Below are 14166 nucleotides of genomic sequence, written 5' to 3'. Positions count from 1 at the left end.
CCGTCGCGGACCTTGGTACAGGCCCAGGGGGCCCTCCGAGGCCTCGCCGGGCTGCCCTTGCCCCCCGCCGAGTTCCGGGCCGTCCCAGTGCCGCTGATTGGCTGGAGCGGTGCCCGGGCTGCGCGGCTATAGGTGAGCCCGGGTGGGGATGGGCGGAGCGCGCTGGAGGCCCGGCCTCTCCCCGCTGGGTCGGACGCTGAGCGGAGCCACCGGCGGGAGGGCGGACGGACCGACTGACGGGAGGGACGGGAGGCGAGCAAGATGGCGCAGACTCAGGGCACCAAGAGGAAAGTCTGTTACTATTACGACGGTGAGCACAGTCCTCGCGCCGGGGGCGGGGCCGGGCCCGAGCCGGGCGGGATCCGGGAGAGGGAGCCGAGGAGATCCGAGGCGGGAGGCTGAGGCGTTTGGGAAAGGCTTGAGGGAGGAGGCTGAGAAGGAGGCTGAGGCTGAGAGAAGGAGGTCAGGGCTGAGGGCAGAGGCTGGAAAAGGTTTGGGGTTGAGGGAGGAGGCTAAGAGGAAAGAAGGTGGAGCTTGAGGGAGAAGGCTGAGGGGAAGGGGGTCGAGGCTTAGAGGGGAGGCCGGGGGGGGGGCGAGGTCAGGAGGGTCGCCTGGGGAAGCCTGAGGTCACCTTGGTGGGGGATTCTGAAGTCTGATGTGGAGTTTGCGGCGGCCTCCTAGAGGGGAGGCTGAGTCCGAGGCAGGAGGCAGAATCTGGTGAAGAAGATTGCCGGGTTACATGTTCTGCTGAGAATCCTAAGATCTCTCGCTGCCCCTTTCCTTCCTCATCTCTTCTGGTGAGAGGCCTGCAGGGCTCAGCACCTAGAGGTCACCAACTCCCCTCCCCCTGTCTCCCAGCGGGCCCTGCGGCTGCTGCTGGGAAATGGGACTCCTGGGGTTGGAAGGAGAAGGATGCAACTTGTTAAAACAAACTTTCGTTGAACAGAAATCTGTGGAGCAGCAGCTTCTTCTGTTCTAGGTATCGTTTAGAGTCTGAGGCCAGGGGATGGTCTTGCCACCTTCCTCTCACTCAGTCTGGAGGAGCATATAGACCATGACAGAAAAATTGCTCTACACTATCAGGTTGGGAGGAAGGACAGCTCAGAGTTTGCTGGGAGCACAGAGAAGTATCCACCCAGCCTAAGAAGTCAGGCAAGGAGGTGCCATCTCAATTAGGACCTGAAGAGCAGGAGTTATTAACTAGGCTCAGGAAGGACAAAGATAACAGCAAGTTGAGAGGTAAGAGAGAGGCGAGCACCTTTGAAAAATGGCTGGATGTACAGTATGGTGGAGGTATAAATTGGAACGCACAGTGTTAGAAGGTGTAGAGCAGGGGTGAGAAAAAGGTTGCAAGTGATGAGGCTGGAGAAGTAAATGGGGACCAGATCATGAAAGGCTGGGCACACCACCCTAAGAAAGTTGGATTGTATACACAAGTTGGGCACTGGTGAATCGTTGAAGTTGTATGCAGGTTGATGACATCATCAGATTTATTGTACCTTAGAACTATCACCCTTGGACAGAAATTAAATGCATGAATGGAGAAGTAAGGAAAAAGGCAAGGATCCCAAGTATCTAGTTTGGGCAGTTTCATGCTGAATGTAGAAGGCCATTTCAGTTGATAATGTTGGGTTTTGTTTTTTAAAGAAACATTTGTTGAGATGTCTGGGGGATATCCCAAGTAGAGGTGTCCAGTAGGCAGTGGCCATTCAGGTCTGCAGTTTAGAAGACAAATGAGAAGATAGAGATTTTTGATGATTGTCAGCATACATACATACAGCTGATAATTTTAGTTACAGAAGAGGATGCAGTCACTCTTGTATCCCATATAAGAAGTTGTATAGGGTGAAAAGAGAAGAGGGTCCAGGGTGGGATTCTAAGGAAGTGGACTGAGAAAAAGTCTAGTGTTCTTCATGCTCTGTACTCCCAGGTATGTAGAGTACATTTGTACATTAGTCACTGTGTATTGGAATTGCCCATTTACTTATTCATACTTCTTACAGACAGTGAACTCCTTAGGGAAAAGGATCATGTTTTGTCTACCTTTGTATACTTAGCCCCATCAAACAGTGCCTAGCTTGTAGTAGATTCTCAAAAAAATGCTGTTCATAAAGTGAATAAAGATACAGAGGGAATGACTTGAGATGTAAGTGAACCAGAAAGTGTTGGGTTACAGTAGCCAAAAGAAGGAGGGAGTGGCCAAGTGTTGGCAAGAACTGTTTCCTGTGCAGATTTTAGAACTGAAGTTAAATTGCTGTAGACTGAAGGGATGAGTGAAGAGGAGGCATTAGATTGAACTTTTTTGTGTGTAGGGTCTTTGTTCCCAAACCAGGGATTGAACCTGTGCCCCCTGCAGTGGAAGCACAGAGTCTTAACCACTGGACCACCAGCGAAGTCCCAAAAGGAAGCTTGTTGAGACAGAGAGAGGGTTGTTGATAAAGAGGAGATGTAGTGGCTGAGAGTTAAGTATGTGCAAATTGTTACGGAAAATAGGGAGAGGTTGAAGATGCTGGAGAGAGGGGCTAGTAATGATGGAGGTCCCTGAGGAGAGATCAGGTGAGATGGAAACCAGACCACATGTAGGGACACCCCTCTTTTAAGAGGAAGTTCCTTTGGGACGAGAGGGTAAGTGACAAGAAAAAACCTGTTTGAAGGAGAGAAGATGGAAAGTGGAGGGGGCTTTCAGGATGAAGTAAGAAAATATTCCTTTTCCTGAGAGTAGGGGAGGGCAGTTGGGTAGAGTAGGAATCTTGAAGAGAGATAGCTGTTATGAAAGAGGGAGCAGGAAAAAAACATTTGAAGGATTGCTGGGCAGTGGTGAGGGCCCATTTGAAGCTGGAGTCTGTGACCTCATAGCTTTATCAGTTTGCACAGTTTTGTGATCTCCACATTCTCAGTTTAAAAAGAGAAAAAGTGGAAAGACCTCCATCTTTAGAGAAGGGTGATCTCTTCCTTTCTGAGAAGCTACTTGTGAGTTTCTCAGTGAGGTCACTAGTTTGAGACTGAAATTTGGCTCTGCTGCTCAAAAGCTTTGAAGTATTGGGCAAGTCATTTTACCTTTCCAGGCCTCAGGTCTCTCCCCTATAAAATGGAGAACTATGAGAACAGTGCAGAAAGCCCTTTTTAATAAAGTTTTAAAAAGTTGAAAACAGCTGGACTGGTTCCAGGACCCCAGCGCAGATATCAAAAGGATTCTCAGGTTCCTTACATAAAATGATATAGTACAGTAGGCCCTCCTTAGCCAGGGTTAGTGGATGGGGAGGGCCAAGTCTTATCTACAAGGATTATTTTTTTTAAAGTCTCTCAGCAACCTGATTAAAAACTGTTAAAGACAGGATAATGTGTTTGGGCCCCACCCTCAGGTACTCCCTTAGCTTTCTAGATAAGTTATCTCAGTTCCCCAAGTCTAAACCTTGGCTGGATTCTGGGTTGATAGGCAGGGGGAGTTGCCAGGGATCAAGACCTATACCAGAGACATGGGTAAGCAGGAATCCAATTTTTATAACATAGCAATGACCTTGCGACTCTTGACTGCCCACAAATTGGGTCTCCATCTTGAAGTCTCGGACTTACCTGGTGGCTCAGATGGTAAAGAATCTGCCTGCCATGCAGGAGACTCAGGTTCGATCCTTGGGTCAGGAAGATCCCCTGGAGAAGGGAATGGCTACCCATTCCAGTATTCTTGCCTGGAGAATTCCATGGACAGAGGAGCCTGGCGGGCTAGGGTTCATGGGGTCGCAAAGAATGGGACACAACTGAGCCACTGACACTTTCACTTTCTGGAAGTCTCAGCCAGTGCCTTGAGAACCTGTTCTACCCACCCCCGTGGTGGTAAGGTTGTCTGAGGAGCCCTGGGAACAAATTTCTCTGACTGCCTTCCCTCCTACTGTATCTCAAAGTCTGTGTGGGACTGTTGAATGGCACTACATGCTGTGCTCTGGCTTCTGACTGTCTGAGAACACAGGCCTCACTGAAATGAAAAGAAGAGGATGAACACTAGGTGTTCATTAGGTGAAGACTAAGGAAATCTAAATAAAGTATGGACTTTTAGTAAATAATTATCAATATTGCTTCATTAATTGTAACAGATACTTTCTGTTTCACTAATGTAAAATATCAATAGAGGAAATAGTATAGTATCTAAGAAGTCTGTACTTCTTTGCAATTTTTCTGTAAACCTAAAATTGTTCTAAAGAATAAGGTTTATTTAAAAAGAGAGAGGGACTTCCCTGGTGGTCCAGTGACTGGGACTCTGCCCTCCCAAGGCAGGGGCCCTAGGTTCAATCCCTGGTTGGGGGAACTAGATCCCACATGCTGAAACTGAAGATCCAGTGCTGCAATCAAGATCTGGGATCCTGGGTGCCAAAACTAAGACCTGGTGCAGCCAAATAAATAAATATTTTAAAAAATAAAGAGAGAAAGGGATGAGATACTAAATATTCAACTGTTGAGAAGTTTCCTATTATCACAGGCCATGTCTGTGCTAAAGAGAATTGGAGTACAGCTTGGATGCTGTTGGGGGCATTCTCCACACTGCATTGCTCCCTGGAATGAAGCCTGTTTCTGGCACTACTAAATCATTGATTAAGAGGTTGGGACCCTTTGTTTCACTGGTAATGAAAGATCTGCCTCATCCTAGTAAACTTCCAAGGAGAGAACTTTGGGTGTGCAATTCACATGATTTTGAAATATTTTTCCAGGAACTTTCTACCAGGTAGACTACAGAGCCCTTTAGATTAGTTGCAAACTGAAGTAGGTACCTGGGAAACCTGATAAAGTGTTTTGTTTTGTTTTAATTTTGAAAATTTTGACAACCCCACTTGGGCATGTCTCAGTTCCCCCACTAGAGAGCAGATTCATGCCTCCTGCATTGGAAGCCCAGAGGCTTAACCACTGGATCACCAGGGACGTCTGATACAGTTTTTAGCATCCTGGATTTGGAGTTAGAAGGGTTGACACTCAGATCATTCATTAGCTGTGTGATCTTGAGCAGGCACATAACTTCTGTGAGTCTCAGTTCATTTCCTTGAATCTTGATTCAGCCTGTGATGTACAGGTCATATTTGTCCTTGCCTTCAAGGAGCAGTCTTGTAGATATAAAATAGATATGTAAATAATTGAGATACAAAATTAAGTGCCATATATAAATTGCATGCAGAGGAAAAGACCATTTATTCTGATTAGGACTATGGCTTTAGCTGAGCTTTGTAGTGTGAGGAGGATGCTCAGAGAAGGAACGACATTCCAGGTCAAAGGAACAGTCTGAACAAAGGATACTTTGGTGTGAAGGTGAATGCGTTCAAGAAGCTGATAATAATCTAGTGTGTTCATAACAGAGATTGACAATTCAGCTCAGTTTAGTTTAGTCACTCAGTCGTGTCCGACTCTTTATGACCCCATGGACTGGACTGCAGCACGCCAGGCTTTCCTGTCCATCACCAACTCCCGGAGCTTGCTCAAACTCATGTCTGTTGAGTCCGTGATGCCATCCAACCATCTCATCCTCTGTTGTCCCTTTCTCCTCCTGCCTTCAATCTTTCCCAGCATCAGGGTCTTTTCCATTGAGTCCGTTCTTCACATCAGGTGGCCAAATTATTGGAGTTTCAGCTTCAGCATCAGTCCTTCCAATGACTATTCAGAACTGATTTCCTTTAAGCTGGGCTGGTTGGATCTCCTTGCAGTCCAAGGGACTCTCAAGAGTCTTCTCCAGCACCACAGTTCAAAAGCATCAATTATTCGGCGCTCAGCTTTCTTTATAGTCCAACTCTCATGTCCATACATGAGTACTGGAAAAACCATAGCTTTGACTAGATGGACCTTTGTTGGCAGAGTAATGTCTCTGCTTTTTAATATGCTGTCTAGGTTGGTCATAGCTTTTCTTCCAAGAGATTGGCAGACTTTCCGGAAAGGGCCAGATAGTAAATACTTTAGGCTTTGTGTGCCTGGGAGGTCTTCCCAAGTGGCACTAGTGGTAAAGAACCCACCTGCCAATACAGGAGACATAAGAGATGTGGGTTCAATCCCTGGGACAGGAGGATCCCCTGGAGAAGGAGTTGGCAACCCATTCCAGTGTTCTTGCCTGGAGAATCCCATGGACAGAGGATCCTGGTGGGCTACAGTCCATGAGATCGCAAAAGAGTCAGACATGACTAAAGTGACTTAGCATGCATGTGCCATATGGGTGTAGTAACTATTTAGCTATTCAACTCTGCCATTATAATGTAAAAGTAGTCGTAGATAATAAAACTAATGAGCATTGTTGTATTCCAATAATATCTTATTTAGAAAAGTCAAGCAGCCAGTTGTATTTAACCCAAGTGCCATAATTTGCCTGCTAACGTCTAGAGCAGAATATGTGTGTGTATGTGTATGTGGTGTGTGTGTTGGGCTAGGATGGTGGTGGTAAGAAATTGGAAAAATAGATTAAGAAAGTCCTATTGAAGTTGTTCTTTATTCTTTATCCTATGGAGAATGGGGAACCATTAAGGATTTTTGAGTAGGGGAGTGATGTTATCAAAGCTGTATATTAGGAAAATAACTAGTGTGGCAGATAGCTTGAACTGACAGCAGAGGGCCAGTGGAAGATTATTGCCATGGATAAATCAAGAGATGGTGAGTTTATGGGGCTTCCCTGGTGGCTCTGCCAGAATGCTATGGACAGAGAAGCCTGGCAGGCTACAGTCCATGGGGTTGCAAGAGTTGGACACGACTTGGTGACTAAACAACCAACCAACCTGGTGGCTCAGTGGTAAAGAATCTGCCTGCCAGTGCAGGAGACATGGGTTCAGTCCCTGATTTGGGGAGATCCCACATGCCTCAGAGCAACTAAACCCATGTGCCACAATCATTGAGACTGTGCTCTGTAGAGCTGGGGAACCACAACTGCTGAGCCCACATGCTGCAGGTACTGAAGCCTACATGCCCTAGAGCCCGTGGTCCACAACAGGAGAAGGCACTGCAATGAGAAGCCTGAGCACCACAGCTAGAGAGTAGCCCCCATTCTCCTCAACTAGAGAAAAGCCTGAGCAGCAGTGAAGACCAGCACAGCCAAACAGAAAAAAAAAATTAATGGATAATTAAAAAAAAGAGAGTTGATGAGTTTAGTCTTTAATCTATAAAATGGGAATAATACTCCCTGTCTTAACTATTTTCCAGGGTTTTTGTGAGAATCCAGTAAGAAAGTGATTGCGAAAGTACTTTGACACCACAAAGTGTTATGATGTGCAAGAGGTGAACTGTGACTTACAGTAATTCTGAGTAGTGATGATTATTTTTTCTGTTGTGAGAGTGAATTCCTTGGAGATAGTGAGGTGAGTCACCTCACTGGCCACTGTTCCTCAGTAGCTTTGGACTGACCCCCTCACACCGTCTAATGCCTTTGGGTTCCAAGGGAAAAAACTGGGCTAGACAGACATCCTTAAGTGCTCATCTCACCATGGTCCCCTCCTTTTTTTCTTTTGGAATTGCCCTTCCTTGAGGTGGGAGAGAATCTTGGAGCCTAGAATGAACCAGACAGAATTTGCCTAGAAATTTGTTATAAAAATCTGTGGGTTCTCCTGGAAGTGTGTGTCTAACTGTGTCACTGAAGCTGTCACTCTTTCTTCTTCAGGGGATGTTGGAAATTACTATTATGGACAAGGCCACCCAATGAAGCCTCACCGAATCCGCATGACTCACAATTTACTCCTTAACTATGGTCTCTACCGGAAGATGGAAATCTATGTGAGTTACTAGGAGCTTCACCCCTCCCTAGCCTCGTTGACTCTGGTTCCCCATATATCATTCATTATCTCATTTTTTTTCAATTATTCATTTATGAAATGTGTTGAGTGACTGTTAACGTGGCAGACATTGTAAATTATAGAGATTCTTTGTTTTCTAAGGAGCTTACTCTAGTGCTGGTGAACAACGTGTACACAAATTGTACTACAGTGTGTAAGGGCAACAATTAAAAAATGTATAAGATTCAGAGATATTGAGAGGGAAGGTGGAAGGGAGCCTTGGAATGTTTCCTAGAAGTGATAGCTAAGCAATGTTTTAAAGATTGAACAGAAATTAGCCTGGAGTTCAGGAGGGGACTAGCATTCTAGGCTGAGGGAAGAACATATACAAAAAGGCAGAAAGGTAACAACAATATGATGTGTATAGGGAAATAAAAGTAGTTTAGTGTGCAGCTGTTGCTGCAGTATAAAGCTGACAGGTGTGAGAGAGAGGAGCTAGAGCTGGAGAGGTCAGCAAGAATTGGATGTGCTATATTAAGCAATTTTGCTGGGCCAAGGTCAAAAAATCCAGTCCCTAAAAACTAAGTGATTGGACTGTGTTGAACTAGATATTACTTGAGAGTATGGACTTCTAGCCATTTGACCCAGCTCCAGCTGATGTCTTTTGCCACATCTTCTAGTTTTCCCTGATGGCTCAGCAGGTAAAGAATCCACCTGCAATGCAGGAGACACAGGAGACATGGATTCTATCCCTGGGTTGGAAAGATCCCTTGGAGGAGGAAAATGGCAACCCACTCCAGTATTCCTGACTGAAAAATCCCATGGACAGAGGAGCGTGGCTGTCTGTAGCCCAAAGGGTTACAAAGAGTCGGAGACACCTGAGTGACCAAGTGCATAGCAGTTTTTAAAGAAAAGCCAGAACTCTGGATTATTATGTAGAATCTCCAAGGTTTAAAATGTTGGCCCAAGTTTGTTTGAAACATGTAGGAACAAAAGCAAATGAACATATCTGTGGACCAAATTTGGTCCAGAGTTTCCCAATTTGAACTTTTCTGGAGGCTGTAAAAAACAAAAGAAGTATTTATTCAAAACATTTTGTTTATTTGTTTGGCTGTACCGGGTCTTCGCTGTGGCACACAGCATCTTCCGTCTTCATAGAAGTGTGCTGGATCTTTAGTTGCAGCATACAGGATCTTTTACTTGGCTGCATGCAAGATCTCTTTCCCTAACCCAGGGCTTGAACCCAGGCCCACTGCATTGGGAGCATAAAGTTTTAGTCACTGGATCACTAGGGAAGTCCCAAGTGAAGTATTTTAAATGATAAATAGGAACAGGCATGCATTTAGAAGCAGGGAGGCTAAGTTAGGAGGCCGTTGCAAGAGTCCAAATGAGAAAATAAGGAGGGGCTGGGGGCCTATGTTGCCTTATGGTTAGAGTGTAAGGGTTGTTGAAGTCTGTGCTGACGGCTTAAATAACCTAGCAGCAGCAGCATCCTTCTCCACCATTCCAGAGACTGAAAGGAGATGAATCTTCTGTCCCAGGCGGCCGTGTCATGTCTCTGGAGCCACTGGAGGCAGCTGAGGAAGCAAGGAGGGAAGGTAGACAGAGGAGCAGATGGAACTTGGGACCAGAGAGCATTTTCAGGTGTGAAGGGCATCTGGGAATGAAAAACATAAAAGATAGCAGAAGTTTTCAGGGACTCTAGGGAACAGACTAGCATTTAGATAAGGAGAGGATACCTGAATGTGGAATAGTAAGCACCAAGGCTTTATGGTGCTGCCTGTTGCACATCTCAGCCATGCTGACCTGGCCTCAGTTTGCCTCCTTCCCTGCCACTCCGCCCTCAGAACCCTCCACATCAGCCAGATCAGATTCTGCCTCTTTCCACCCCATTCTGATGGAGAGGATTATTTACTCCACCTAGTCATACCTTTCTCATTTTCAAGAGTTGCTTTAAGCACTCTTTCTTTTTTTCATTCAACAGATTTTTGTTGAGTACTTGTTATAACCCAGGGACTTTATTAACCTCCATGAGTGATACTGAGATATTAATAATAAAAAAAGGATCATATCTTTTAAGTGAGAGGAGAAATTAACTAACATTTATTGAAGATTGCTAGGTACCAAGCCAGGGCTACTGTTATTTACTTAATCTTTATAGCAACCTTGATTTGAATCACTCTCCACTGTGCCTACCCTACACTCTATTTTTATTAAAAGAAGAAAGCCCTTCCTGGCAACTTCCTAACAGATTTCCCCTTAAGTCTCATTGGGTCATTTGCAATACTTAGACCATTCACCAGCAATTTGATCCTTGGGGCTGGGTATACCCAACCAAATTGAGATCTGTTAACAAGAGGGAAGGGAGAGAATAGCTCTTTGGGAAGTAACCAGCTGTGGCTGTCATAGGAGATAATGATAACCTTATTGGAGGTTACTTCATCTGTGTGGTATTCTTATTGTAAACTAAAACATAAGCCCAGTATAATCTCTTTCTGAAATCTCTAGACTTTGTTCTCTTTCATATGATCTTTTTCCTTTTCTGGTTCTCTCTCTTTTTTTTTTTCCCCTTACAAATTTTTTTTTAATCTTTCAACCATGCTGCAAAGCTTGAGGGATCTTAGTTCCCCGACCAGGGATCGAACCTGTACCCTCTGCGTTGGGAGCGCCGAGTCTTACCACTGGACGACCAGGGAAGTCCCTGGCTCTACGTCTTTACTGAGTATGAATCTTTAGTCCTCTTCTCTCAACAGTGTTTCTCTGCATTGATCTCTTCTTTCTTCTCCTTTCTCTGGGCTATGATCCTAGCATCCCTTTCCCAAAGCACAAATAGCCATTTATTTTAGTGTCTGTCCTGAAATTAATGCCTTTTGAGAGTTACTCCTGAAAGAAATTCCTTAGACTTCTTCTCATAGAAGTTTCTATACCTGAAGGAGACACGTTGAAGTCTTTTTCACACAATTTCACCCTCTTTGGTTCCTTCTCCAATTCTTTCTCTACACATCTAATTAATCTCTCCCAGAATCTAAATTCTCACTTTTCATCCAGGCACCTTCTTATTTACATAATTAAGAATCCTGCTCTCTTCCTTGCCTTGGATGCTGATTTTGTATATTCCCAGGCTTCTTACTCATCACCTTCTGTTCCTTTTTTTAAATGTTTTTATAAAATATTGAGTAGATATGAAAGAATTTATATAAAATATATGTAAAGTATAAAGAGTCACATTATTAATAGTGCCTTGTTTAAGAAAAGGAATATTTCCATGACCGTTAGAACTCCTGTCTGTCCTTCCTGATTCTGTCTTCTTCCCCAGAGTTAACCTTTGCCCTGAATTTGGGATTTATTATTTCTTTGCTTTTCTTTATAATTTTACCAGTATGTATTCTTAAATGATACATATCTTACTTCTACATGTTTGAATGTTACATAAATGGAGCCATACAGTATTTATCATGTGACTTGCCTTTTTTGCTCAGTATGTTCCTAAGTCATTCATGTTGATACATGTAATATATTTGTTTTCACTGTATTTTGAAAGACTATACCACAAGTTGTCTATTTTATTGGTATTGGTGGGCATTTAGTTTGTTTCTAGTTTTGAGCTGTTACAAACACTGCTGCTATGAACATTCTTTTTAACATATTTATTATTTTTGGCTGCACTAGATATTAGTTGCTGCGTGCAGGCTTTCTCTAGTTGTGGCAAGCAGGGGGTCACTCTTCTTTGTGGTGCATAAGCTTCTCATTGCAGTGGCTTCTCTTGTGGTGGAGCATGGGCTTTAGGTGCACAGGCTCAGTAGTTGCAGCTCTCCGGCTCTACTGGGCTCACTAATTGTGGTGCATGGGCTTTGTTGCCCAGTAGCACATGGAATCTTCCTGGACCAGGGATCAAACTTGTGTCCCCTGCATTGGAAGGCAGATTCCTAACCACTGGACCAACAGGTAAGTCCTGAACACTCTTGAACATGTCTCTTGGCGCACATATGCTTGAGTTTCACCAGGTGGTGTGCTCGGAGGATATAGGCACGCAGTCATCCTTACTGCTATTTGGCATGCAGATAATGCCAAGATGATATTTCTCTTGTTACTAGTGAGGTTGACGATCTTTTTACGGGTTTCTCTACTGAAGTTCCTGTTCAGGCCTCCTGCCCATTTTTCTTTTTGATTGTCTGGTTATTGTTGTGTTTCTGTTGTAATTGGCCCTTAGATACATAGAATTGGGTTAATTTTTGTTCTTGGCTTATGAGCATCCAAAGAAGATTCATGCTTGGCTATCTTTTTTAAAAATTTACTTTGTTTATTCATTCACTTTACTTAAATATTTTAATAATGCAATGAACATCCATATTCCTACAATCCGATCACTCTTCTAAATTTTGTGATTGTTATTCTTTTGCTTATCATATTATGTTTATCATGTATATATGTGCCTAAACAATATATAGTATTTATGTACTTGTACTTGAATTTTTTTAAAAAGGTAGCATGCTGTGTGCAGTCTTCTGGGACTTGCTTTTGTCTCACAATGTATATCATTACTAAAATCTATCTAACTTGTTGCATATAGCTGTAATTCTTTCCTTTTTCTCTCCTGAATAATATTTTATCACTTCAGTATATTGTACTTTATCCATTCTCCCATAATCTTAATTTGTATCTCTTTTTTTTTTTTTTAATAAATTCATTGTTTTGGCTGTGCTGGGTCCTCATTGCTGCCTGTGGGCCTTCTCCAGTGCTGTGAGCAGGGGCTACTCTTCCTCGAGCTGTATGGACTTGTCTTGTTGCAGAGCACAGGCTCTAGGTGCCCAGGCTTCAGTAGTTGTGGCATAGGGGCTTAGTTGCCCCTCAGCATGTGGGGTCTTCCCAGGCCAGGGATTAAACCCATGTCCCCTGCGTTGGCAGGCAGACTCTCTACCACTGGACTACCAGGTAAGTCCTGTATCTAGGTTTTTAATGTTAGGACCAGTTTTTCTGTGATACTCTTATAAATGTCTCTAAGTGTATACATCCAAAATTTTCTTATGGCTTTTTATCCGGAGGTAGAATTTCTGGACTGTAGGATTTGTGAATATTAAATGCCAAGTTGTTTTTCATTGTGGTTGAATGAACTGGCAATATATAAGAGATACCTTGATTTACATCCTCTCTTATGCTTGGAATTAGACTTTAAATTTTGCCAATCAAATGGGTGAAAAAAAACCTATAATTATGGTTTTGATTTGTTTTTTTTGGGCTGCACCACATGGCACGTGGGATCCTAGTTCCCCAGTTCCCTGACCAGGAATTGAACTCATGTTCCCTGCATTGGAAGCATAGAATCTTAACCTTTGGACTGCTAGAAGTCCCAGTCTTGATTTGCATTTTGCTAGTGACCAGTAAAACTGGATGTCCTCTACTATGAAATATCTTTTCATTTCATTTGCCCATTTTCCTCTTGGGTCATTTGGCTTTCTCTTTCTTACCAATTTACAGTAGTTTTACCTCTCTCTCTCTTTTTTATTTTTGGACCACGTGGCACGTGGGATCTTAGTTCCCCCACCAGGGATTGAACTTAAGCCCTCTGAAGTGGAAGTGGGGGATCTTAATCACTGCACCTTTTCCACCAGGAAAGTCCCCTGTAGTAGTTTTTTGTTTTTTCAATGTATTTTGGTATATGTAGTTCATTGTCAGTGTACTGTTATAAATAATTTCTACTCTGGTTTTGCTTTTTCAATCTAATGTATCCTTAATAGACAGATTCTTAATTGTAACATAGTCATATTTATTGTTTCTTTTAAAAGTACTTTTTATGTCTTAAGAAATGCTTCCCAACCCTTAAGGTGTTCTCTTATGTTAATTTTTTAAAAATCTTTATAGGTTTGCCTTTCACATACAGATATTCACTTATCTAGAGCTGACGTTTTAACATGGTTTGAAGTAAAGAAACCACTGAAATTTTCCCCCCATATTGTCCAGCTGATTGATTGAAAAGTCTGTTGTTTCCCCACTGAGCTAAGTGCCACCACTTTTATATCTGAAATGTCAATATTTATTAATTTATTCCACAAATACTTATTAAGCACCTGCTTTGTGCCAGGTACTATGTTGGAGTCTGTTTCTGGGCCCTGTGTTCTCTTGACTTTGCCTTTTTATTGCCCTGGCCAGGCTCCTCTGTCCATGGGATTTCCCAGGCAAGAATACTGGAATGTGTAGCCATTGCCTTCTCAAGGATGCTATTACTACAGTGGCTTAATTGTAATAGCTTTTTATGAAGTCTTGATATCCAGTATTAAGTCTTCCCACTTTGTTAACTCTTTTTTTTTTTAAAGTGACTTGCTACTTGCTTTTTGTACTCTGAGTAAATTTTAGAGACCTGGGTTTGATCCCTGGGTTGGAAAGATCCCCCGGAGAAGGGAATGGCAACCCACTCCAGTATTCTTGCCTGGAGAATTCCTTGGACAGA

At 43.3% G+C, this 14166-nt stretch overlaps 1 protein-coding gene across 5 annotated transcripts in view; it reads left to right on the top strand.

Moving 5' to 3' along the window:
• Nucleotides 1-14166, top strand: part of HDAC1 (histone deacetylase 1) — a 32154-nt gene continuing 17988 nt past the window's right edge. Inside the window, exons 1-3 of one of the 5 annotated variants that reach the window (XM_081585907.1) lie at nt 192-310; nt 7156-7310; nt 7610-7722. In XM_081585907.1, coding sequence (XP_081442033.1) covers nt 7648-7722 — 75 coding nt within the window. In that variant the 5' untranslated portion in view covers nt 192-310; nt 7156-7310; nt 7610-7647. Of the gene's footprint in view, nt 133-191; nt 311-353; nt 1240-7155; nt 7311-7609; nt 7723-14166 lie in introns of those variants that run through there. The other 4 variants (XM_081585910.1, XM_081585909.1, XM_081585908.1 and 1 more) reach the window with 4 other exon arrangements.

Source organism: Giraffa tippelskirchi, chromosome 3 (assembly GCF_054371585.1).
Source record: "Giraffa tippelskirchi isolate mGirTip1 chromosome 3, T2T-mGirTip1v1.2.pri, whole genome shotgun sequence".
NCBI lineage: Eukaryota > Metazoa > Chordata > Mammalia > Artiodactyla > Giraffidae > Giraffa > Giraffa tippelskirchi.
Note: the sequence above shows the minus strand (reverse complement) of the source record. Positions and strands in the feature narration are given on the sequence as shown.